Here is a 24,487-nt window from a genome sequence, read left to right as displayed (position 1 = left end):
ATTTAGAAACTTTCTACCTTATCAGTTCAAGTCAGGTTTTTACTGATTTGGGCCAAAAGTTATCCTAAAATTTAAGGTGGGGGAAAAAAAAGAGAGAGAGAAAGGATGTTGTTTTTAAAATAAATTATAATTACTCAGCCATCAAAAAGAATGAAATCTTGCTGTTTGCAACGACATGGATAGAACTAGAGTGTATTATGCTAAGTGAAATAAGTCAGTCAGAGAAAGACAAATATCATATGATCTCACTCATATGTGGAATTTAAGAAACAAAACAGATGAACATAGCGGAAGGGAAGGAAAAATAAAATAAGAGAAAAACAGAGAGGGAGGCAAACCATAAGAGACTCTTAACTCTAGGAAATAAACTGAGGATTGCTAGAGGGGAGGTGGGTGCAGGGATGGGGTACCTGGGTGATGGGCATTAAGGAGGGCACTTGATGGAATGAGCACTGGGTGTTCTATGCAACTGATGAATCACTGAATTCCACCCCTGAAACTAATAATACAGTATATATTAACTAAATGAATCTAAATTAAAAAATTTTTAAAGTAAAAATAAATTTAAAAATAAAAAATTATAATAAAAAAATAAATGATAATAAAACAACTAAAAATTAACAAATCCTTATCACTGATTTGTAATTGAGATGTTTCTCAAGAAAGTCAGGTATGATAATATGAGTGTATATATGTCAGACCTTTAAAATGACAAAGCAACCCCAGGAAAAATACAGCAGCTTATACATTGTAGGTAAATTAAAATGACAATGTCTCTCGCCAAGAAACAAAACTAAAATCTTTCTAATGCTTTTGTCCTACTATGTCTATTGTTCTAAAAATATGCTTATATGGCATATACTCAAAAATGGGTCAGTAACAGAAACAATACATTCACATTCTAAAGATGAACAAAATTAAATTCAAATACAAAGGTTGATGCCACCAGGGCAGAAATTCATCCAACAAAGATCACAGGCTTGTTCACAAAGATCAATGTCTACGGCCTACAAAGAGAAGGCTACAGGTTGGAGAACTCAAATAGTATCATTTGTTTCCTTACATTTAATATAAAAAAAAGAGGAAAGAGAGGAAAGATAAAAGTTCAAGGCTAAAGACTTTAAACTTCCACTGAACAACACAGTATAGGGCCATTCCAATGCCTTCCTATGCTTTTTTTTTTTCCTCTCTTTAGCTTTGGATTTCTCAGTCCATTAGAATACAAGGAATAAACACAAGATTTCTATCTCAAAATGTTGGACTTTCTTAGTTTCTCTCCTGGCCAAACTCTATTGTGTAGCAAACGACTTTACTGACAATAAAACCTTGAAAACTGACCCAACCAATTCCTCCCACCCCTAATCCTGAATGAATGAATGAATGAATAAAATAAAAATAATAAAAAGCCAGGGGCGCCTGGGTGGCTCAGTTGGTTGAGCGACTGCCTTCGGCTCAGGTCATGATCCTGGAGTCCCGGGATCGAGTCCCGCGTCGGGCTTCCTGCTCAGCAGGGAGTCTGCTTCTCCCTCTGACACTACCCCCTCTCATGCTCTCTCTCTATCTCATTCTCTCTCTCAAATAAATAAATGAATTAAATCTTTTAAAAAAAATAATAAAATAAAATAAAATAATAAAAGGCCAGAAAACAAACTTCTCCCAAGCAAAGGTGATTCTATTTAGAAATACACCTTAAATTCCATTACTTCTTTCATTCATTCACAGGTCAAACTGATCAAAGTGACGAGCCCCCAGAGATAGATCTTCCCTTCCAGACCATAAATATGGACTCAATATAGTCCTAATTAACACTGAATGCCTAAGACACACCTATGAGCTATGAGCATTAAATGTTATTCCAAGACAATAACGTAAATGGGCTGGGGGAGGAGAAGAAAAACTCCAATACCCTGGAGCTGAGTAGTGAGAACTGCAGTGTTAACAACCCACCAACTGTGTCTTACCTATTAGCTCTCTGGGCTGAGCTGTCCTGCTGGATCCATTACACGGAATGTTCTGATAGGGGGTAGATGAGGTGGTGTTTACCCAGGACTCCGGGGACGAAAAGTTGAAAGAAGATTGGTGATTATGGTCCTGGAGCTCTTTACACTGAGCAAGACTGTCTTGAGGAGTGCTTACTTCTTCAGAACAAGGCTGGACTGAGCTAGATGAGATTCTTCTTTGGTACAAGGGCCGACCAGGTCCTCTGGGTTCATACTACACAAAGAAAAAGGACATTTCATAAATCAATGAAACTTACACCCCCTCACACCCTTTGGTACACAGCAATCTTACTGTATTAAACAGCAATTCTCCAAAATACTCTCCTCTGGGTCCATGACCCCTCCCCACCACCCGGCCCTGAAAAGCAGCCTGAGCTCTGGACACCATTCTGGCCCTTAGCAGGCAGTCCTATGACAACACACGTCTCATTTCTGATTCTGTTTTCTTGTCTGTAAGATATGGAGCTGAACTACCTGCCTTTGGTTCTAAAACTCTATTGCCATCTTAGGGAACATTAGACTGAGAATGAAGAAACATATCTGCTCAAAATTAAATGGGGGAAATTACAGTCACAGTCAACTGAACCACAGCCACCTTGAACAGTAACCCATTCTAGACTTCTCCCTTGTGCCAAATCTTCACAGCCTCCCGATTTATTATTCCTTAGACTTGATGGCAAGACATGACTCCTCTGGCCCAACATGAAGTGCTCTTTGCCCGTGCGTCCTTTCACATAGTCTTCAACTGACACGGAACATTATTTTCTTCAAAAAAAAAAAAAAATCCTTTAGGGCACCTGGGTGGCTCAGCCAGTTAAGCATCTGCCTTCAGCTCAGGTCATGATCTCAGGATCCTGGGATCGAGTCCTACATCGGGCTCCCTGCTTCTCCCTCTCCCTCTGCCCCTCCCTCCTGCTCATATGTGTGCACTCTCTCAAGTAAATAAATACAATCTTAAAAAAAAAATCCTTTAGGGTGCCTGGGTAGTTCAGTTAGTTAAGCATCCGACTCTTGGTTTCAGCTCAGGTCATGATCTCAGGGTTGTGAGATCAAGCCCCACATAGGGGGGAGAGAATCTTTCCCTCTCCCCCACTTACGCTCTTGTGCCCGCTCACTCTCTCTCTCTCTCTCAAAAACACATCCTTTATACATTTGAAACCCAACTAACTTACTCCTTGTATTTTTTCCTCCCTAAACTGCACACCCCAGATCCCTTTAACCCTCTCAACAAGAGCCATCGGCCAGCCATTTCAAGATTTTTTACCATTCCTCACATACTCTCGGATTTCTTCCTGCCTGACTGCTGTGACCGATACTCAGCCTCCATTTTGGTGGCGAGGCAGTATGAGTAGCAGTTAGGTGTGCAGTCTCAGTCTAGAGCCAGACTATCACCTGGGCAACTGACCTAACCTCTTGGGAGCTTTGTCTGTAAACGCAGCTTCATGACCCACAGGACGTACCTCTCAGGACTGTGATAAGAATTAAATGAGTTCAGCATGTACAGCATTAAGAACTGTTCCTGGCACATAGGAAGGGTTTGCTGTCATTCAAGTGTTTTATTACAACATATAAAGATAAGATTCCCAGTATATCTTAAATGATGGAATGAGACTGACTTTTTATTGCACCCCTCCCTCTTCCCCAATAATAGATTTACTATTCACTTTGTGATCATTAAGATTCTGAGGAATCTTTCTCTTGCCATTGCTGTTAGCAATAATTGGAAATCCGGAACTGGAGATTAGATTACAAAGAAGAGACAGAGAGAGATGAATTAGCACACTAATAGCAGGATGTTTGTTGGGAATATAAAACAACACAAACCGATATTCTCAAGCCAACTGAACAGAAGAAATTGTGGATATAAGCACTGTGAGGGTAAAGTCATCCCAGATGAACCACTAGGATATAAAGCAGGGGAGGGAATGGGCCTAGACTGCCTGCCCTTGCTCAGAAAGGCAGGAAAGGATAGGAAGAAAGCAATTTTCTCGCTATTAAATGATGAGTGTCTAGGTCATTTCTTCATTTCCAAACTTTTAGTTACTGGATGAGGAAGGCAAGAGATAATACTTCCATCTGGCTAGTTCTTTTTTTCATATATTTTTATTGCTCTTCTGTCTCTAAGCATAATATCGAAATTCACCTTTAATTTTGCTCTGCTTTAAAAGAATGTTTTCACTGATCAAGATCATTCTGAATTTGATTCTGGTTTTCTAGAATATAACTGTCAACTATGAATTTAATCAGCACATTTGAAATTTCTTTGTCTAGGTCATTAAATTATGGTGTTCGGTAGAATAACCAACCCTCCTAAACTGCTTCATGCTCTCTAGGGCTAGGCAATCCCTGAATGACTAATGACAATAGCTTGTGCAGTGTGTCTTTTTTATCAAGGTTTATTATGAAGATCATCAGCTCCGAGAATCAAAATGAAGTGTTTCTTTTTATTACCATGCCCTCAGTGTTTAGTAATAAACCCAGTCACAATCTGCAGGGAATCACATTCTAAAATCTTTACATGTGAATATGAAAATACAAAACTAACATCTGTTAAGGCCTCAGAAAGAACAGGTTATGATAATCAATCCCCTGGTGATACAGAACACTAAATATACTCATAAATTTCAGGCATTAGCTTTATAAGTCTTTTTTCATTAAATACTATGCATACGTATGCTGGTAGTATAAACAAATACCTTTTTACAATGAATAGATATATAAACCACAAAGCTTAAATGAGGAAAACTAAAAATCAGAAAGCGACAGAAAGCTGATATGAAAGGAGACAACATTCAATTAAGCTTTTTAGAAAATGTGTATCATTTGTATCATTCAACTGAAATCCAAAAAAAAAAAAAAAAATCACACAGTTGACATGCATAGCAGGAACTGTGGAAGTACTGTGTAACATATTTATTATAATAGTTCCTAAGCTGCTTTTAACAAAGATGAATGTGCAGATGAAATATGAAATTCAATTTCAAATCACATCATAAATATGACTGATCCTTTATGTCAGAAAAGGAACCAAAACTTGAAATTGTTTTTAAAAAGTCTACTGGTACATCTATTTCATACAACATAGATGAAGGTAATGCATGAAAATATGATTTGCTACTTTGGAATCTGTCCTCAAAGGAATTTGAGTAAAGGCAGAGAAATCTTGATGACAACTAAAAAAAAAAAAAAAAAGGTTCATATACCAAATAAACTACATTTTAGCAGTTCTATAGTTTTCAGCATCAGATCTATACAGTTTTTGTTAGATTTATACCTAAGTATTTCATTTTTCTCTGAGCTATTTTAAATGGTATCGACTTGTACATTTTGGTTTCCAATTACACATTGCTAGTATATAGAAATGAGATTGATTTGTGTATGTTGATTTTAAATCCTGAAACCTTGCTATAGTCCTATTAGGTCATAGGATTTTTGTTGGTTTGTTTTCTGGATAGATTCCTTGGGCTTTCCTACATTGATAATCATGTCATCTTTGAATAGGGAGAGTTTTATGTCTTCCTTTCCAATCCCCATGTCTTCTATTTCTTTTTCTTGCCATACTGCTTTGGCTAAGATTTCCAGTACAATGTTGAATAGGAGTGTTTAGAGTGGACATTTTACCTTGTTCCTAAGTCTTAGAGAGAAAGCATTCAGTCTCTACCATTAAATATGATGGTAGCTGTGGGATTTTTATAGGTGCTCTTTAACAGGTTGAGGAATTTCTATTTCTAGTTTGCTAAGAGCTTTTATACATCACAGATATTGTATTATATCAAATGTATGTGGCTTTGTGGGGTTTTTTTTTTGGGGGGGTAATATCTCCCAATATAATCTTGTGATTTTTCACTTTAGGCAGTATGGAGGATTACACTGATTTATTTTCAAATACCAAACCAGCTTTGCATTCCTTGGTCTCCACACTGGTGTGCATGTTAAGTAGGTGCCACATGCCACATGGCCCAGAGCAGGAATATGACCTGGCATGGTCATAGTGTATTATTCTCTTTTATATATTGCTGAATTCAATTTGCTAAAGTTTTGTTGAGTATATTTGCATTAATGTTCACAAATATCAGTCTGTAGTTTCCCTTTTTTGTACTTTGTCTAGTTTTGGTATCAAAGTAATGTTGACCATATACAGTAAGCTAAAAAGTGTTCCCTTCTCTTCCATTCTCTGGAAGAGATTGTGTAAATTGGTGGCATTTCTTTTTTAACATGTTTGAAGGAATTCAGTAGTGAGCTATCCAGGCCTGAAGATTTCTTCTTGGGAAGGTTCTTAAACTACAAACTCAGTTTCTTTGACAGTCAATAAATATTTAACAAAAAAAAAATTAAAATGCTCAAAGTTGAATACCATATTTTCTATTTAATTTTCTCAAGATTTGAGGAAGAAATTTGTGACTACAAAGCACTCTTGGGCTCTACTAATTTACTTCAATTTAGCTCTTCATAAGGTTATCATCTTATGTTTAAAGCAAAGGTGCCATAGTTTCATGGAGAGGTGCAAAGGGCAACCCAGAAAGAAAGAAACTAGAAAGGAGGGAGGAGAGAAGTATCCTTGTTGGATTAAAAACAATCAGTATTAGCAAGCTAGGCAAAATGTGACGGATAAACTACAGTTTGCAACAATAATGTCTATGGGTTCATGTGATGCCATCTATTGAAAAGTACTTGACAAATTATAAAACAGTATTTTTTATTTTTTAAAAAGGCATGATTCCCAGTTAGTGATAGAGACTGGCCCAAGACTCCACTAAAATAATAATAAATGAATACAAAAGATCCACAACAGTCAAGACCAAATGGCCAGCCACTTAATAAAGGACACATTTCTGGAATATATGGAGACAATGGAGGAATACTGTCTGTGAAAAAAGAGCCACAAACTAAGATGGGAACCAATCTGCCCTACAAAATTCCAGAGGCTCAAGCCTCAGAAACACCAGCTACCATGACAAGTGGAGTGATAAATGTGGGGGGTTAAATGAAAGTCTGTGCAGGGAACATCTGGTCTCACTCTGCATTCCCCCCAACAACCAGAGGAATTCAAGCATTAAAAGATCCCCAGGGGAAAGCCTGCCAGGCAGTAAGTCCTGAGACATGTACAAAACTCCCAAGTTGCTCTTTAGTGACATAGACAATTGAAGGTTACTAGACATTTAAGGGGAGTTTCCAGCATAAAAGATGGTCATAAAGAAACAGAGGAAAAGGGAGGCCCAGAGGAAAAAAAGTAACAATGATGTTTTAAAAGTATTTTTAAAATATTATTATAATTAGTTCTTACTAAAATTCTAAAATAAGACAACAAATCCTCAACTAGTTTCCTCGAAAAAAGCATTACATTTATAAAAACAAAAATAAGATGTTATGAAAATGGAAAATTTTGAGAATAAAGAACTCCTGGAAATTAAAACATTTGTGGGCTCGAATATAAAATGCAATAGGAGGGTTTGTAGATAAAATTAAAAAAAAAAATCTTTCAGAGAGTAGGAAAAAATACAAAGATACCAAAATATGACAGGACCAAAAAAGATACGGAGAATCCAGGAGGTCTAACAAATGCTTTAGAAAGAGAGAGAAACAGAGAAAAGAGATGGTAGAACATTATCAAAAATATAATGTAAGACAATTTCAAAGAGCTGAAGGGCTGAGTCTTTCTCTAGAGCCGTCTCAAAGACCTTTCTGTGATGATGGAGATGTTCTGTACCTTCACTGTTCAGTAAGGTGACCCCTAGCCACATGTGGCTACTGAGCAATTGAAATGTGGCTAGTAGAAATAAGAAACAGGTTATTTCATTTCATTTCATCTTAAATAATAACTAAACCATCAGGAATTCCTGTAGGTTTTAACCACAAATAGATCTTGACTTTATTTACGTCTCACCATTTCCACTGCTATATAATCCAAGCCACCATCATTCTTTTGTCCAGAAAACAATGACACTTTCCATTATTTCCTTTATATCATTTTAAAGGAGTTATTTTTAAAATAAAATGCATTATCTAAGCAGAACTTTAAAAACAACTTTAATGTCAACATTAGGTTCATAAGATTCAATCATAACAATAGAAGCAAAATTTATCTTGATTTCTAAAACCATGGTACAGTTGTCTCTGGGTTTTGTTACTGTTTTTCTTAAAAGAAAAGTATACTGAAATGAATGTGACTTTGTAGCAAAGCACATTAGAATCAATTTAGTTCTAAATAAAGAAAAATACCATCTGAAGCAGCTCACAGGCGCTTACAATTTGCAAATAGTATCTTCCCACCAAGCAATTTTATTTTGCTACATCCAAACACAAGGTAATAGAGGAGATACTAGAATGAATGCAATATTACATCTGAGAGAGAAATGTCAGATTCGCAGCTGTGACATTTTGAGCTACCTTGAATCTATCTGGTTCTTGTTTACGCTTCTTGAATATGAAACAGTAAAGTTATCCACTACAGACCACAACGCCTCTTACAATGAGAAAATGTCAGTTTGGGTAGGAAATAAATATTACGTCACAGAAGTTTGCCTTTAACTTATTAACTATTTGCATTTTCTCTGAAGAATCATAATTATCATAATTAAATTTCCTAGCTTTAAAACACAAGGTAATGCCAGAGAATATTTGTTTTATATTTAAAGAACACTGAAAAGTGGGGGCGCATGGGTGGCTCAGTTGGTTAAGCATCCAACTCTGGATTTCAGCTCAGGTCATGATCTCAGGGTCATGGGATTGAGTCCTGTGTTGGGCTCTGCACTCAGCACGCAGTCCGCTTATGCCTCTCCCTCCTCCCACCACTTGCGCACTGGCTCTCAAATAAATAAAGTCTTTAAAAAAAAAAAAAAAAAAGATTGTCTTCCTCTGCCCCTCCCCCATCTCTCCCTCTCTTAAAAAAAAAAAAAGAACATTGAGGAGTGAAGTACATTCCTTTTAATTTTCTGAATTAATCATTTGGATAAACATTTAGCAGCTGGAAGCAGATAGCTTTTAAGAATCAAGACTGCCAAAAAAAAAAAAAATCAAAAATTCTAAAATGAACCATCCCTCCTCCCATCCTCCCCACCAAAAAGGAAACCTTTATACATCTGAAGATTTAATTCTTCGGTCCCAGGAACATAATTTGGTATCCCCCCACCCCCACCCCCATATCTACTTCATGTAATTGCAATCGCTTCTCATCTTCCAGGAAGAAACCTTACTCATGGCATAAAAAGCTGAAGAACAGTGTGAAACAGAGGAGGCTGGGCATCCAGAGTCTCAGATCCACTTTAATTAGTAAAACTGCTTAAGCTGCAAGTCCCTGAACATCTCGGTGCCTCAGGCTCCTTTAAAGAGGAGGAGGAGTGAGAAAGATGATCTTCAGGGCTTCAACTACTTTCAAAGTTCTGTTTTTTAAAAGAGTCTTCAATAAATCAGTCTTTCTCAATGAGAATATATTTTAACTTTTTTTTTTTAAGTAGGCTCTACGCCTAGCGTGAAACTCAACGTGGGGCTTGAACTCACAACCCTGAGATCAAGACCTGAGCTGAGAGCAAGAGTTGGATGTACAACTGAGTCACCCAGGCGCCCCTTAACTCTTTTTTATTAAAATGTCCAAACATAATCCATTAACGACTTTAACAATCGTCAAAAATTTGCTCTATCTGCTAAAATAATTCAAATGTGATACCACATACAAGCCTATTTAAGTTATTTAAATTCAAAAACTATATAGCATGCTAACTGACTACAATAAAATGCATTCTGGGCAATGAGTTTAAAATTTCAATTCCCCCCCCACCCAGAGGGCAATTTCTATGAAATTTACACAGAAGGACAAGGGCCCGCAGCTATAAATTTCAGAGAAAGCTTTCTTGTCTGAAAAAAAAAAAAAAAATTTCCAACAGAGAATGCCCTTTGTATTTCCACCTATACTTCAGCCCTGTGGGCTAATTAAAGATATAAACCATACTTTTCTCCCCTTCTTCCTTATTTCTTGACCACATTTTGTTTCCTGTTGTTCTGCACAGTCCTCAGTTTCTTTCATGAAGAGACTCCTCCTTCTACATCTATCTCCTGCTAATCAGATTGTTCCTTTACTTTTAGACAGCCCAATCAATGTCCAACACCGGTTTCATTTTAGAGTCCTTGAGTCTAAAATAATTTCATTATTTATTGCTTAATGGTTCATTTTACCCTGTCAGAGATCCTTACTTCTAGGTTCAGTATCAACTCCACGTACATTTGTGTTTATAAATATTCTTTATGCTAAGCTGTGAAACTGTTATGTTGTTAAACATATGATCATTTTCTAATAAGGCTAGTGCTAATATGTATCTTTCTAAATATCAAAATACAATGCTAAAACCTCAAAAGTATACGTATAAATAAATAACTGGGGGAAAGGTCACAACTAAGTTCATTAGAGCTCTATTTATAATTATACTATCAAAGCTAATCACTAAGGAAGAGCTCAATGCTCTAGTGAAAATTCCAAGTGTCATTAACTATGGTGCCAGAAACGTTCATTAAAATAGAACATCTCATTTAAATGATTAGCTTTGATAATTTAAGCATGAATGAGGTCTAATTTATTAATCTGCTGATCACTGTCTCTGTTATGTGCACCAGATGGTTTATTAGATACCATACATTAACGATCCGTCTGAGAATACTGCGCTGTTACCACCTGGTTACACAACCTAAGTCACAAGCTATCCTCACCCATTTCTAAAGTCAGAACAGGCAGAATATGTCAGTCAGCCAAGAATATAATCTTCAAGCTACATTTGTACAAGACTTCATGCCAGAGAAGGGAGAACGTGGGGGTGTGGGGTAATCAGACAACACTAAAATCAAAACTACCAACTAACTTCAAAACCAGATTTCTTTGAAGGAAAAAATAAAAACTAATAGATGAGTCAAAAGTGTCTTTGTTCAAAAACCAACACATAAGACAAGAGATATTTCAAAGCAGATTCATCAGAGACATATATGTCATCTCTAAGACGGCATCGGTAAATGTTGATTGACTGAAAACTGGTCAAGATGAGTGACTTACAAGCATCCACTCTCATTGGAAGGTCATCACAACACTACCACCACTGCAACACAAAAGCATGCAGTTTCAAATTCTGAGACTTTTCCAGTGAAGCTTTTAAAAAAGAATTTTCCACGCATTACTCATAAGCACTTTTATTTTTTTTTTAAGATTTTATTTATTTGACAGAGAGAGAGACACAGTGAGAGAGGGAACACACGCAGGGGGGGAGTGGGAGAGGGAGAAGCAGGCTTCCCGTGCAGCAGGGAACCTGATGCGGGGCTCAATCCCAGGACGCTGGGATCATGACCTGAGCCGAAGGCAGACACTTAATGACTGAGCCACCCAGGTGCCCCACTCATAAGCACTTTTAATCAAACTATTTCATGGTGAAGCACATCCTACCTGACAACATTTGTTCTGTACCAGTATCAGTATTGCGGGTTCTATGTTAAATTAAAGTTTTTAATGTGGTGAAACTATGCCCGCTTAAGAAGAATGAGGATTTGTCTCTCAAGGTAGAATAACTGGGAAGTATAATGGGGGAAAGAAAAGGTTCCATTCATAATAAAAAACAAGGAACAATCAATATAAATTTAACCAGTAATGAAGCTGCTATAGAATTTTACAGAGGAACATTCAGAAAATAAAAACGGAAGGGAGGGAAAGAGATAGAGGGGAAAAGAAATATTGAGGATTGTACCAATTTCTAAATGAGAGGTTTAAAAAATTTGTAAAGACAAAATTTCCCTTAATTTAAGCTACACGTTTGATATAATTTAAAAAAAACCCAGGAGGCGCCTAGGTGGTTCAGTCGGTTAAGCGTCTGCCTTCGGCTCAGGTCATGATCTCAAGATCCTAGGATTGAGTCCTGCATCAGGCTCCCTGCTCAGTGGGGAGTCTGCTTCTCCCTCTCCCTCTGCCTCTCCCCCAGCTTATGCTCTCACTCTGTCAAATAAATAAATAAAATCTTTAAAAAAAAACACAAGAAAGGTTTTTCTTTGGGTGTGGGGGACTGTGCAGCGGGGGGGAGGAGGAAGAGTTCACAAAGGACTCTAAACTTATGGTAGAAAAACCAGTAACTCACAATGGAATATTATGCAGCCATCAAAAGGAATGAGATCTTGCCATTTGCAACGACGTGGATGGAACTGGAGGGTGTTATGCTGAGTGAAATAAGTCAATCAGAGAAAGACATGTATCACATGACCTCACTGATAGGAGGAATTCTTAATCTCAGGAAACAAACTGAGGGTTGCTGGAGTGGTGGGGGGTGGGAGGGATGGGGTGGCTGGGTGATAGACATTGGGTAGGGTATGTGCTATGGTGAGCGCTGTGAATTGTGCAAGACTGTTGAATCACAGATCTGTACCTCTGAAACAAATAATGCAATATATGTTAAGAAAAAAAAAAAAAGAAGAAGATAGCAGGAGGGGAAGAATGAAGGGGGGGAAATCGGAGGGGGAGACGAACCATGAGAGATGATGGGACTCTGAAAAACAAACTGAGGGCTCTAGAGGGGAGGGGGGTGGGGGGGTGGGTTAGCCTGGTGATGGGTATTAAAGAGGGCACGTTCTGCGTGGAGCACTGGGTGTTATGCACAAACAATGAATCATGGAACACTACATCCAAAACTAATGATGTAATGTATGGTGATTAACATAACAATAAAAAATTTAAAGAAAAAAAAAAAAAAACAGTAACTCTCTGCTCTTCTGCCCACCCCTGGAAGGAAAAAAAAAAAAAAAACGCAGTAAGAGAAACTTTACACTATCAAATGAGAATACTACAAAGTCTCAAAAATTAAAACAGTACAATTCTAGTACAGAAACATAAATATAGCTAGATGAGGAGAAAAATCACAAGTCTGCAAACAGATCTGAGTGTATACTGAAGAACAGCATCTTACTTAGAAGTTAAATTATAAAGTTGTCATACAAAGTGGAAAATCTCATACAGAAAAAATTACCCTAGAAAAATTGTGAATCATGCCAAAATTAATAGAAACTGAACCCTTGTAAGCTCCAAAGCCAAGAATTAACTTTTATTGTTTCTCTTTATATTTCATCTCTCCCCACCCCCACAGCAGTTAGGTGAAATCCAAGTACGACACAGTGCTAATATAAAAGAATTTAGCATTTGATAAGAAAGCTACTATTCTATTTAGAGAGAATGCAGTAATTTAACGAGTATGAAGACAATGGCTAAATATTTAGAGAAATATTAAATCAAAATCCCAAGCTTACACTGAAATTTGCAATCAAATTGGAGCAACTGATCACTCTCTCTTTCCAATCAGGAATGGTCTGTAAGCTGGCCCAGGGTAAGGGTGGCACCTTTGCCCTCCGTTCCCCTCCTCACCCCAACATCAGAAAGAACTAGAAGTGAGAGAGGTTCTGGCACCACTGCCAGACCACAGTGCCCCAACCTCACCCCAGCAGCTGAGGGCCAGGGTTTTGGTTGCATTTACGCTAGGTAAGAAAACCCACTGCATTTAAGACTTAAGCCTTAAACATCTAAATGAGAATATTCTAAAAAATTTTAAGTAGCAAAAAATGTTACAGAATAGGATCAAGATCCCATTTAGGCACCTTGACCTGGTGGAAAGAAAGGCTTGTTGGGGTGATAAAAGTGAGCACAGAAATTAAGGGAAACAATTGTTTCAAGTTTTCCTAACAACAAGTAATCAACCAAATGTTCGTTATTTATGAATGCTATGAAATCACATGTTCTCTATGAATGCTATGAAAAGCCAAATGTTACAGTAGCTATCTTCATATAGTGAAATTAGAAATAATTATCTCTAGTTACTACATTTTCCACGCTGACCATGTACTTCATTTGTCAAAAGAAAACATAATTATAAAAAAGAAAATACTAATGAAACAATATGAAAAACCACCTCTGTTCAAAGTTAACTGTTAAGCTAACATCTAGATATTTTCATCCCACATGAGATTAATCTATCAAGGTTTCTAGCAGTGAAAGAATTCACAGTACAGAAAGAAATAAGACATTTTTCTACATTGTTAGTGTTAAAGAAATTATTTTAAAAGGCTAGAAATAAACACCAAACACAAACTATTCATTCTGTGAGATGATTCATGCAAAATCTTTTTGTACCACACAACACACAAAAGTTAACCCAATGCACTTGAAAATGTCAAAATCCGCAATGGGGAAGAAATAACATTTTCCTTGTCAAGGTATTTTTTCAGTGTTCCAAGTTAGTCATCATTAGAGAATCCTGTGCATCAAAATAAAGATGACCAAGTATTTCTGCAAAAGTAATTTCACTCTAAGGACCCAGTGACAATTAAAGGTACTTATTCACACACAGCTAAGCAGTAATATCAAATGTTAAGAGCTTGAAGGTACAAAGAACTTAAATTCCAAAACTAAGTAATATTTAAGTATTTCAAAGATTAAATAAAGTACATTATTCAGTACTGAGTATTATTTAGTAAAGTACAAATCTTTAGAGGACCCTATAAAGCCTTTGGCACATTGTTTCCTCCACATATTATGAACTCATTTGGCAGGTTAAAGAAAAAACATCACAAGAGGGACACCTGGGTGGCTCAGTCAGTTAAGTGTCTGCCTTCAGCTCAGGTCATAATCTCAGGGTCCTGGGATCGAGTCCTACGTCTCGCTCGGCAGGGAGTCTCCTTCCCCCTCTCCCTCTGCCCCTCCCCACCTCCCTCTGCCCCTCCCCACTGCTTGTGTGTGCACACTCCCTCACTCATAAATAAAAATCTTTTTAAAAAAAATCACAAAAGATAGCAGTATAAATGGCAGAGGTAAGTAACTCCAAAGTCCATCGCTCCATAAAAGCAATGAAAAAATTGGCAAAACTGGCACCATCACCTTTCTTAAATTCAATAAATTAAAGTTTGCAGCAACCAAGGGAGCATTTCATCAAGAAAAAAAAAACGGAAAATTCAGTAAGAATAATGAGCTCTGTGGTATTTTAACTTACTCTAGTCCCAACCCCCTGCTCTCCAGCTCAATGGTGGCACTGAATATAAGTAAGACCTTGCATTTCCAGCACCATCACCAGAGGGAGCAGGTCTCAATCTCAAAGACCTGTAATTACTTGTTGTGACCCGTCTGGTGGTCCCTGGAAGACTGGCTCAAAAACAAACGAACAAAAACACTTGCCCTATCTTGTCTGAGAACTCAACCAGTGCTAACAGGGCTGTATCAAAAACATTTATAGGCAAAGGTTTTAGTCACTGCTGCCTGAAGCAATGGATAACAGTTGGACCAAACAGCAGACTAACCAAAATCTTAGGAGGAAAGGCTTTAGGGAATAAGGGCTCTGAAGAGCTCTGACACATTCCTGGGAATCTAAAAGACCACACACACGCTGTGCACATGTTCAGAAAAGACCTGAAAAGTTCCTACCTCTGGCTGATCTGGAGGCTCTGCAGAAGCAGGAAGTTAGGGCTAAGGCAAAGATGTAAGCTGCCTGGCTGAGCATGGAAGGTGCACCCAAACGCACATTCCAACGCCTCTGCAAAAACCAGACCATGTTTTCAGTCCTGGGCACTTAAGGAAATCTCTGTGCCATGGTTAGTTGACCATTAAGCTAACAGCATGAAGACTTCAGAGGCGACACAGGACAACCAGACTTTAAAAAATTTTTTCAGAATTTTTAATTTAAAATTATTTTTTAATTAGATCAGAAAAATCACTAAACAACAAATGATAAAATCAAAAAGCGAAAGAATGAGAAAAGAGTTTGCATGCAAACAGACAAAAAGAGAGTCGTGGTGGCTACACAAACATCAGAAAAAAACCTACTTGAATCGAAATTGTTATAAGAGAGGAAGGACATCATATAATGATAAAAACGTCAATCCATCAAGAAGATGTAACAATTATAAATATATATAAATCTAATGACAGAGCCCCAATACACATGAAGCATAAACTGACAGAACTGAAAGGTAGAAACAGAAGATTCAACATTAATAGTTGAGAGATGTCAATACCCTACCTTTAGTAATAGATATAAAACCTAGACAGAGATTCAAAGGAAACAGAAAATTTGAACAATATAAACCAAACAGACCTAACATAACTATATAACATTCCAGCCAACAAGAACAAAATACTCATGCTTCTCTAGTGCACCTGAAACATTCTCCAGAAAAGACCATATGTTGGGCCACAAAACAAGTCTCAATAAATGTTAATAGATTAAAATTATACAAAGTATATTCTCCAACCACAATAGAATGAAATCAGAAATCAAAAACACAAGGAAATTTGAAAAACTCACCCTGGATAACTTGCTTTTCTCTAATTTACCAAGTAAGTGCCTTAAACATTATACCAGAGTTCTGGCCAGGGCAATTAGACAAGAAAAAGAAATAAAATGCAGTCAGATTAGAAAGGAAGAAGAAAGATATATTTGCAGGTGACATTTTCTTCTATATAAAAAAAAATCCCAAGGTACCCACAAAAAAATCTATTAGAGCTAATTAACAGTCCAGCAAATTTGCAGATATATAATTGTATTTCTACACACTAGTAATGAACAATCCAAAAATGAAATTAAGAAAACAATTCTGTTTACAACAGCAGGAAAAAGAATAAAATACTTCAGGATAGATTTAACAAAAGAAGTGTGAGACTTATACTTGGAAAATTACAAAATGCTGTTAAAAATTTTAAAGGACCTAAATAAATGTAAAGATATCCCACGTTCAGGTACCAGAAGGCTTAATATTGTTAAGATGACAATAGTGCTCAACTTATTCTAGATTTAAAGAAATCTCTTTTAAAATCCCAGATGTTTTGTTTGTTTTGCAGAAATTGACAAACAGATCCTAAATTTCATATGGAAATTCAAGGGACCCAGAATAGCCAAAACAATCTTGAAAAAGAACAAAGTACAAAACTCATACTTCCAAATACAAAACTCACTACAAAGATATAGTATACAAGACGGTGTGGTAGAGCATAAGGACATAGACAATAATGAACAGAATTGAAAGCCTACAAGTAATCCCATACACCTATGGTCAATTGATTTGTGACAAGGTTTCCAAGACCATTCAATGGACAAAGAAGTCTTTTCAACAACTGGTGCTGAGAAAACTAGATAACCAACATGCAAAATAATGAATTTGACACCACCTCATGTAACACACAAAAATTAACTCAATATGGATCAAAGAAATCAATGTAAAAACTAAAACTATGAAACTGAGGAAGGTGGACATACATCTCCATGAATTTGGATTAAGCAACAGTTTTTCAGGTATGACATCAAAAGCACAGTAACAAGAACAGCAACAACAAAAAAAAAACAGATAAATTGGGACTTTTTCAAATTAAAAACTTTTACGCATCAATGGATACTATTAAGAAGGTGAAAAGACAAGCCATCGAAGGAGAAAATACAGCAAATCGTATGTGTGATAAGAATCTAGTACCCAGAATGTATTTAAAACCTCTTACAGCTCCACAACAAAAAGGCAACCATTTTTTTTAAATGGGCAAAGGATTTGAATGGACATTTCTCCAAAGAAGATATACAAATGGCCAATAACCACATGAAGCGATGCTCAACATCATTAGTCATTAGAGAAATGCATATCAAAACCACAAAGAGATACCACTATACGTCCACTAAATGACTATCATTAAAAAAAAAGGAGGGGGAGATACTGGAACCCTCACACATCGCTATTGTAAAATGGTACAAGGCACTGTGGAAAACAGCTTGGCAGCTCTTCAAAAAGTCAAATAGAGTTACCAGATGACCCAGGAATTCCAGGTACATAATTAAACAAGAGAACAAAAAATATGCTTTCACACAAAAACTTGTTCAGCAGCATCATTCATAATAGCAAAATAACAGAAACAACTCAAATACCCATCAATCGATGAAGAGATAAACAAACTGTGGTATATCCATACAGTAGAATATTATTCAGCCATAAAAAGGCATGAAGTACTGACACGTGCTACAAAGTGCACGAGCTTCAAAAACATGCTAAAGAAGCCAGACTCAAAAGGCCACATTTTGTATGATTCCAGTTATATGAAATGTCTCCACAGAGACAGAAAAGTAGATTATTAGTTGCTAGGGCCTGGAGGCAGGGAGGATTAGGGAGCAACTAAAGTGGTGAAGTTTTTGTTATATGAATTTTATCAGAAATACATACATAGGTAAATATAGAAAACATCACTTAACTGAAAATTACATTACTGCTTAGCTGTTAAGCCCTTCATTATAACTTGAAATAATGTCACATAAGTGTCAAATCTTTAAAAGCATGGTTCCAAATTTCTAGATCCCCACAATACATATATATAGATACCAATTCATCTTACGCTTGCAATTTATATTAGGAGCCTAAGATGACAATTAAGTTGTTTTCATGACAGTTATTAAACGAGATGAGCCAAACAATGTTTACTGGAACAACCTGAACAAATTACCCCCAAAACTCTACAAATAAGATACAGAACCATCCCTATGAAACTTGACTTCTATTTAACCAGCATTGCAAAACACGAGAATTATTTTTAAAGCCTTTAGAAATCAACGAGGAACTGCCAAAATGAAGCTAAGGTCAAAAAGGTATCTTTCATGTATCAAATTGTAAATGTTTATCCTATTTTAATAAGAAGACATCTGCCATTGATAATGACCACAACCAACTTTCTACATAATCATCTTTAACCACCGCAAACTTAAGGGGACCAGCTAGACATGTTTATAATCTACACCAATGGTACCATTTTGGAAGTTTTATAACTTGGAATTACTAAGATTTTCATATCAGCGAAGGCCCATAGAGAAGCTCTTTAGAAATACGTAAGTATTTTAAGATAAAAATCCACCTTAAAATTTACCTTAAAATGCCTAGTTGAGCAGAGTCAATTCCACGTTAAATACACTGCCCATTCTGACACTCAGGAATCAGTATTGCTGCGCATCAACTGCCCAGGCTAAGAAAGCACGGCACTAGGAATTCACCACTGGCTGAGAAAGCCAACATCTATGGAGAGCTTAATTAACACATTTATAACTGACAAATGTAACTTAAGTAAAAAGACAAATCACTAGAAACCATTTGCCCGGATTAGACAGAACAAAAAGCTGCTTGGAAGGAGAGCCTCCTCAGGTCAGGCAGATGTTAAATGTTCTAAAACAGCAGTAACAGACTCTAAGGGACATGTTTCAACAATAATGACCATTCTACAAAGCCTGAAATACCACAATAAGAGGGGAAATTAAAATAAATTCCAAGAAAAGATTATCTTTAAAAGACTATTAAATTCAATAAGATCTGTCCACTGTTCTCATCAAATCAATAAATACTACTACTTTTCACAAAAATTTAATCCCAAAAGGAAAAAAACAAAAAGAAAGGCATTTACCTCTTCTAAGCTAGGGAGCGAAGAAGAAGATACTGTTCGAGATGACAATGGGTGAAATGGCTCTTGACCAATAGCATGTTGATGATTCTGTATTTGTACAAAAGGGTTCTGCGGTGGCCTGTGAGGCAATGGAGGTAGGCCATAGGGAAAACCCGGCCCCATTAGGTGATTCTGTTGTAAGTTAGCAAAAGTCCATGCTCCATCAGGTGCCAGGTATTTCAAGGGAGGAGGGGCAAGGTGTTCAGATGGCAACGAAAAAGGCGAGCTGAATATCTGGGGCGGTAGGCGCTGTGGAAATGCTGGGTTGTTGGCTACTTCAATGTCTCTGCTGTTGTCATTAAAGTTAGAAAAGTGGCTACTGTGGTCTGTGCTGGATGGGGGAGATGGGACTGCTGGTGGGCTCCTAGTCTGAATTTGTCTGTATTGCAAAAGTCTTGATTGAGGTGGTGGCATTTCAGCTAGTTCCCGTGTTTCACTTTGATCACGATTAGATAGTTCTCTGATTAAGTCTTGAAACCTACACAAAGACGATGAGATATGAGGAAAAGAAAACAAAAGAAAAGCTCTGTCACATCAAGGAGAGCTTTAGTCAACTCTAAGTGTTAACTTTTACAGACAAAATCAGAATACTTCATTAAAACTAACATTAATTAATCTCAGAAGTGAGCATTAAGGGGCGCCTCGGTGGCTCATTTGGTTGGGCATCAGACTCTTGGTTCCGGCTAGGGATGTCAGGGTCGAGAGATCGAGCCCCGCGTTGGGCTCAGCACTCAGCGTGGAGTCTGCTCATCCCTCTCCCGCTTCTGCCCCCACTTGCACATGTGGGCTCTCTCTCTTCCAACTAAATTAAAAAAATCTTTTAGAAAAAAAGTGAGCATCAACACTCAATACATGCTGAGTTGAAGACACTAAATATGCCCCAAGTACCTTTCTTTCTTTTCCCTTGGCATTAAAAACTGTCCTTGTCTCTGTATGTCTTTGATAACTGGCCATTATAAAAAGTCACCATCATGGTAGGCCTTGTTCAGAGGGATTAGGAAACATTTCATTGCATTCACATGACACTGGTCATAAAAACAAGTTTAGAATAAGGACTGAACACTCAAACATTTGTAGTTAAAAAGAAAACAGAATTCTGTGCAGGTTGGGGAAAAAAACTGATGATAAATTTCTAATTTTTAACTTTCAATCACTAATTTACTTCCGTGTCCATTCATTTCTTGTATTACTACTGAGTATGAAAAAAATGCTCACAGTGATGGTACATTTCTTTTTCAGGAGAGCCACAAAGCAAGGGGCCACATTAATATTCAATCCACAACAGATTGTCCATGCCCAGATTTGCACCAGTTACTTCTAAATGGATTCTCTGTATTTTAGAGTCGATCAATAGAACTATGCAGCATGTGCCTAGAAGGCCAGCATCCGATTTCTTTGGGACAAAATTCCAACTTGAGGCTTAAAGGATGACATCCAAGAAAGAAAACAGTGGGTGTGTGGGGAGGGGGTGTGGGTCATGTTTCAGAGGCTATTTTTACTCCGTAGAAATACCTTGAGTCTGTTGTTTCTGCTTCCTCTTCAGCACTGCTGGGGAGCTTCCAGTCTGTTCTCACTGGCGGCTGATGTAACCCGATGGGCGGCTGAGGAAGCTGCTGGAGGTGAGGATGAGGGTGGTGATGGTGTGGGTATGGAATACTGCCCTGACTGAGATAGGCGTGATGCTCGTTCCACTGCTGTAACCGCACTTGCTGCTGCCTTAGTGTTTCTAGAGCTACACCCCCGTGCATACGATCTGCAAAATATTTGGGAAGAGTTTAAATTTTCATGCATTTGGGGTTTCAGGTTAATTTGGGGTTTCAAGTTACTCAAGGGTTTTTGCAACCAGACTTTCTTCACAGAGACAAAGAAATGCCTACAGTTTGGGTTTTGGAGAAAGCAATATTTTCTAAATTTGCCAGTAACTAAAGTCATGATAAAGATGATGATGATTCTTCCTTACCTACATAATCATGTAAAATGGCATGACCTGGATGCTTGATATCATTTGGCATTTGGAACAAGATTCTGACTGTTACACTAAGCAACTGATCTTTGCTGCCATTATCTGAAGAAATGAATCAATCCTGACCCAAATTAATATTGCACAGTACATGTCCACTTAAGGAAATAATCTCTGAATTTGTCACATCCAGCAGTGACAGGAGAACTTACCTAAAGCCTCCCCTATAGGCAATCCTGGGGGGTTCTCATCAGTGAAGTTATTCAGATGTGAAGGAAGGAGGGGGCCGGGCTGTGCGATGGCTCGCAGAGGACTGTGGCCTTCTTGCAGCATGGGAGGGGGATGCTGCTCAGGAATCACAGCCTCTGCAGGAGGGGACTGTGGTCGGTGAGAAACTGCACTATTAAAGAAAGCGCTGTTGGGTCCCGCCTGATAGGCAGGAGAAAGTTGAGGAGGTGGCTGCTGAGTCAGCTGGTTCAACGGATTCTGTGGTGGGACTACCTGATTTGGTTGGGGTGGCATCTGATTTGGTTGTTCAGGCAAATTACTCTGCTGCTGATTTAGCAAGGCAGCGTGCTGTTGCGGAATTGGAAACGGTGGTCTGGGTAGCTGGGGAAGGGGATGAAAATGACGACTGGGGATTGCATACTGTGCATGGGGAGAAGGGAGAGGAAGATTTATGTGTCTCGGGTTGAGATTATCTTTGCGATGAAACTTGGTATTGGGATAAACAACACCAGGACGCGACTCAGGACTTCGGTTCTGTGGATTTGATTCCAAATCAATCTAGAAAAAAATAAGAAGTCTTTCTTAACTAGGGAAGATCTGGGTCCTGTGGCTCTCCACCTTTCCCCACCCCTAGCACATCTACAAGATAGGACAGATTCTTATCAGTCACAGCTGTGTGCTAGGTGCCCAATCAATCACTTTCTGACAATCAAAGGAGGGAATAAATAGGTTTTAAATTAGAAAAGATGAAACAGAAAAAAGCATATTAAACTTGAGTCCTAAGAAGAGATATTGCCCTCTTATTAAAATATCCACTTTAATTCCTTTAAAAACATTATTTTTAATTTCACAGTTTCTTCCTTGGAAAGATAACCATTTATTTCCTTCTCATATAAATCATTAAAATGTGTCCTTTCCTTCCAATTTTATTGTTTTTATACATCTCTTTCTTCAAATATATCTATATTAATTTTAAAAATACTTGTCTCAATTTAAACAACTTTGAAGTGAATAAATACTTTATCACCTTTGTATAACCAATTTGGTTGTCAATTCTTGCCATTAGGTACTGACATTTACCCTTTCAACAAACGTTTCCTGAGAGCCTACCAAGAGCACTGCACCTCGTGCTGGAGATTTAAGAAGGCAGTACAAAGACTCAGTCCGTACCCCCCAGAGCTTGTAGCGAGGGTTGGCAAACCATGATCCCCAGGCCATTTCTGGCCCACCAAATTTTTGCAGTTGAAGTTTTACTAGAACGCAACCACCCCCCGTTCGCTGACACACTGTCTATGGCCTCCTTCTCACAGCAGTGGCAGAACCCAGTGACTGCTCGGAAACCATGCGGCCACAAAGCCTGAAGACGTACTATCTGGCCTCTCGCAGGAAAAGTTTGCAAAGCCCAGGCTTGGAGGCCAGTAGAGGATACCAACAAGTAAAGACAAAATTAGAGGTGTTAACAAAAGGAAGTGAGAGGACAATGAGAGGTGGCTTCACAGAGGCTATGGCATTTGAACTGAATCTTGCGCAAGGAGCTGAAATTTACCAGTGCGGGAAGGACATTCTAGGTAAAGGTAACAGCCTGACCAAGGAGGGCGGGGAAAGGAGAAAAATATGGCAGATCTGAGGAGCATGAGAAGCTCTGTGTACACAAAGCGACTACGTCACTTGTTTAGATGTTAGTTTTCCCCTTCCTGGCATCAGATAAAACTGCAAGAGCCCAATTACACAAGACCCTGAATGATTCGATACTGAGAATAAACATTTTTAATCCTGTATTGTAAACTGTGGTAAGCTACCAAAGATTTGTAAGCTAGAGAGTGCCGTCATCCTTCTGAAATCCAAATTTGATCCTAAGTGGTGACAATGTGAAAACTGATATATAATGTGGAAAGAAGCAATTTTTCTTCCCATCTCTGTCAAAACACTCAATGAGCTGCTTTGGTATATCAATCTCCCTATAAGTTTCAATGTGGAAATAGTCACTGAGGACTGTAGAGTACTTGCCTCACCAAAGGCTCTCAAGCTAAACACAGAACTGACCACTCTCCAGAACCCAGAACAAGCGGCTTGCTCCTGAATTGCAGCTCAGGTACTCTTGGCAACCAAGCTATCACAACACCGGCAGCGACGTGCCCATCATGCCTCCAGCGCATTTTCATCTCTCATCACTAAGTTCAAATGGATTTGCCATGAATTGGACCAATAAGGTCCTTAAGATCACTGGGTGTATAGAAACTGTCTAGAAGATGAAATGGGAAGAATGACAATTTCAGGGGCACCTGCGTGGCTCAGTCCTGGGATCGAGCCCCACATCGGGCTCCCTGCTCAGTGGCGGGGGGGTCAGCTTCTCCCTCTCCCTCTGCCTGCAGCTCCCCCTGCTTGTGCTCTCTCTGTCAAATAAATAAATAAAATCTTTAAAAAAAAAAAAAAAAAAAAAAAGAATGACAATTTCATCCCAGTCTTCCCAAGCAGCTGTAAAGCCTGCTCTCTGAATGTCTCAGAGGCCATTACCCACAGTGGCATTATAAATATGGAGGGTCTTGAATAATGAGTTGTCGTTAACCATTTACAATGAGCCAAGATTTAAGCTTTATATATTAAATCATTAAACTTTATCTGCAAAATTAAAAACAAAGTTTCAGAATCTACTTAAGGTTCTTTATAAACAAACATTGTCCCCCATAAATCCTCATCTTTTTGATGACTAATGCTACATTCATCTGGGATATACATCTTTCTATAAGACGCTGTTGAAAAAGCATACTCAGATCACATGAGGGAGATCATAATGATTAGATGTCAAGGTTGTTTATGGACAAGCTGCCTCCTTCACTTCTGACT

General features: G+C 38.0%; 1 protein-coding gene across 1 annotated transcript in view; it reads right to left on the bottom strand.

The window, feature by feature from the left end:
• Positions 1-24,487, bottom strand: part of HELZ (helicase with zinc finger) — a 157,461-nt gene that overhangs the window by 4,528 nt on the left and 128,446 nt on the right. The window contains 4 exon segments of the mRNA XM_035724531.1: positions 1,962-2,214; positions 19,417-19,933; positions 20,968-21,208; positions 21,628-22,201. Of these exon segments, the coding sequence (XP_035580424.1) occupies positions 1,962-2,214; positions 19,417-19,933; positions 20,968-21,208; positions 21,628-22,201 (1,585 nt within the window).

This window comes from Zalophus californianus, chromosome 16 (assembly GCF_009762305.2).
Source record: "Zalophus californianus isolate mZalCal1 chromosome 16, mZalCal1.pri.v2, whole genome shotgun sequence".
Taxonomy (NCBI): domain Eukaryota; kingdom Metazoa; phylum Chordata; class Mammalia; order Carnivora; family Otariidae; genus Zalophus; species Zalophus californianus.
This window is presented reverse-complemented; position numbering and strand designations above follow the sequence as displayed.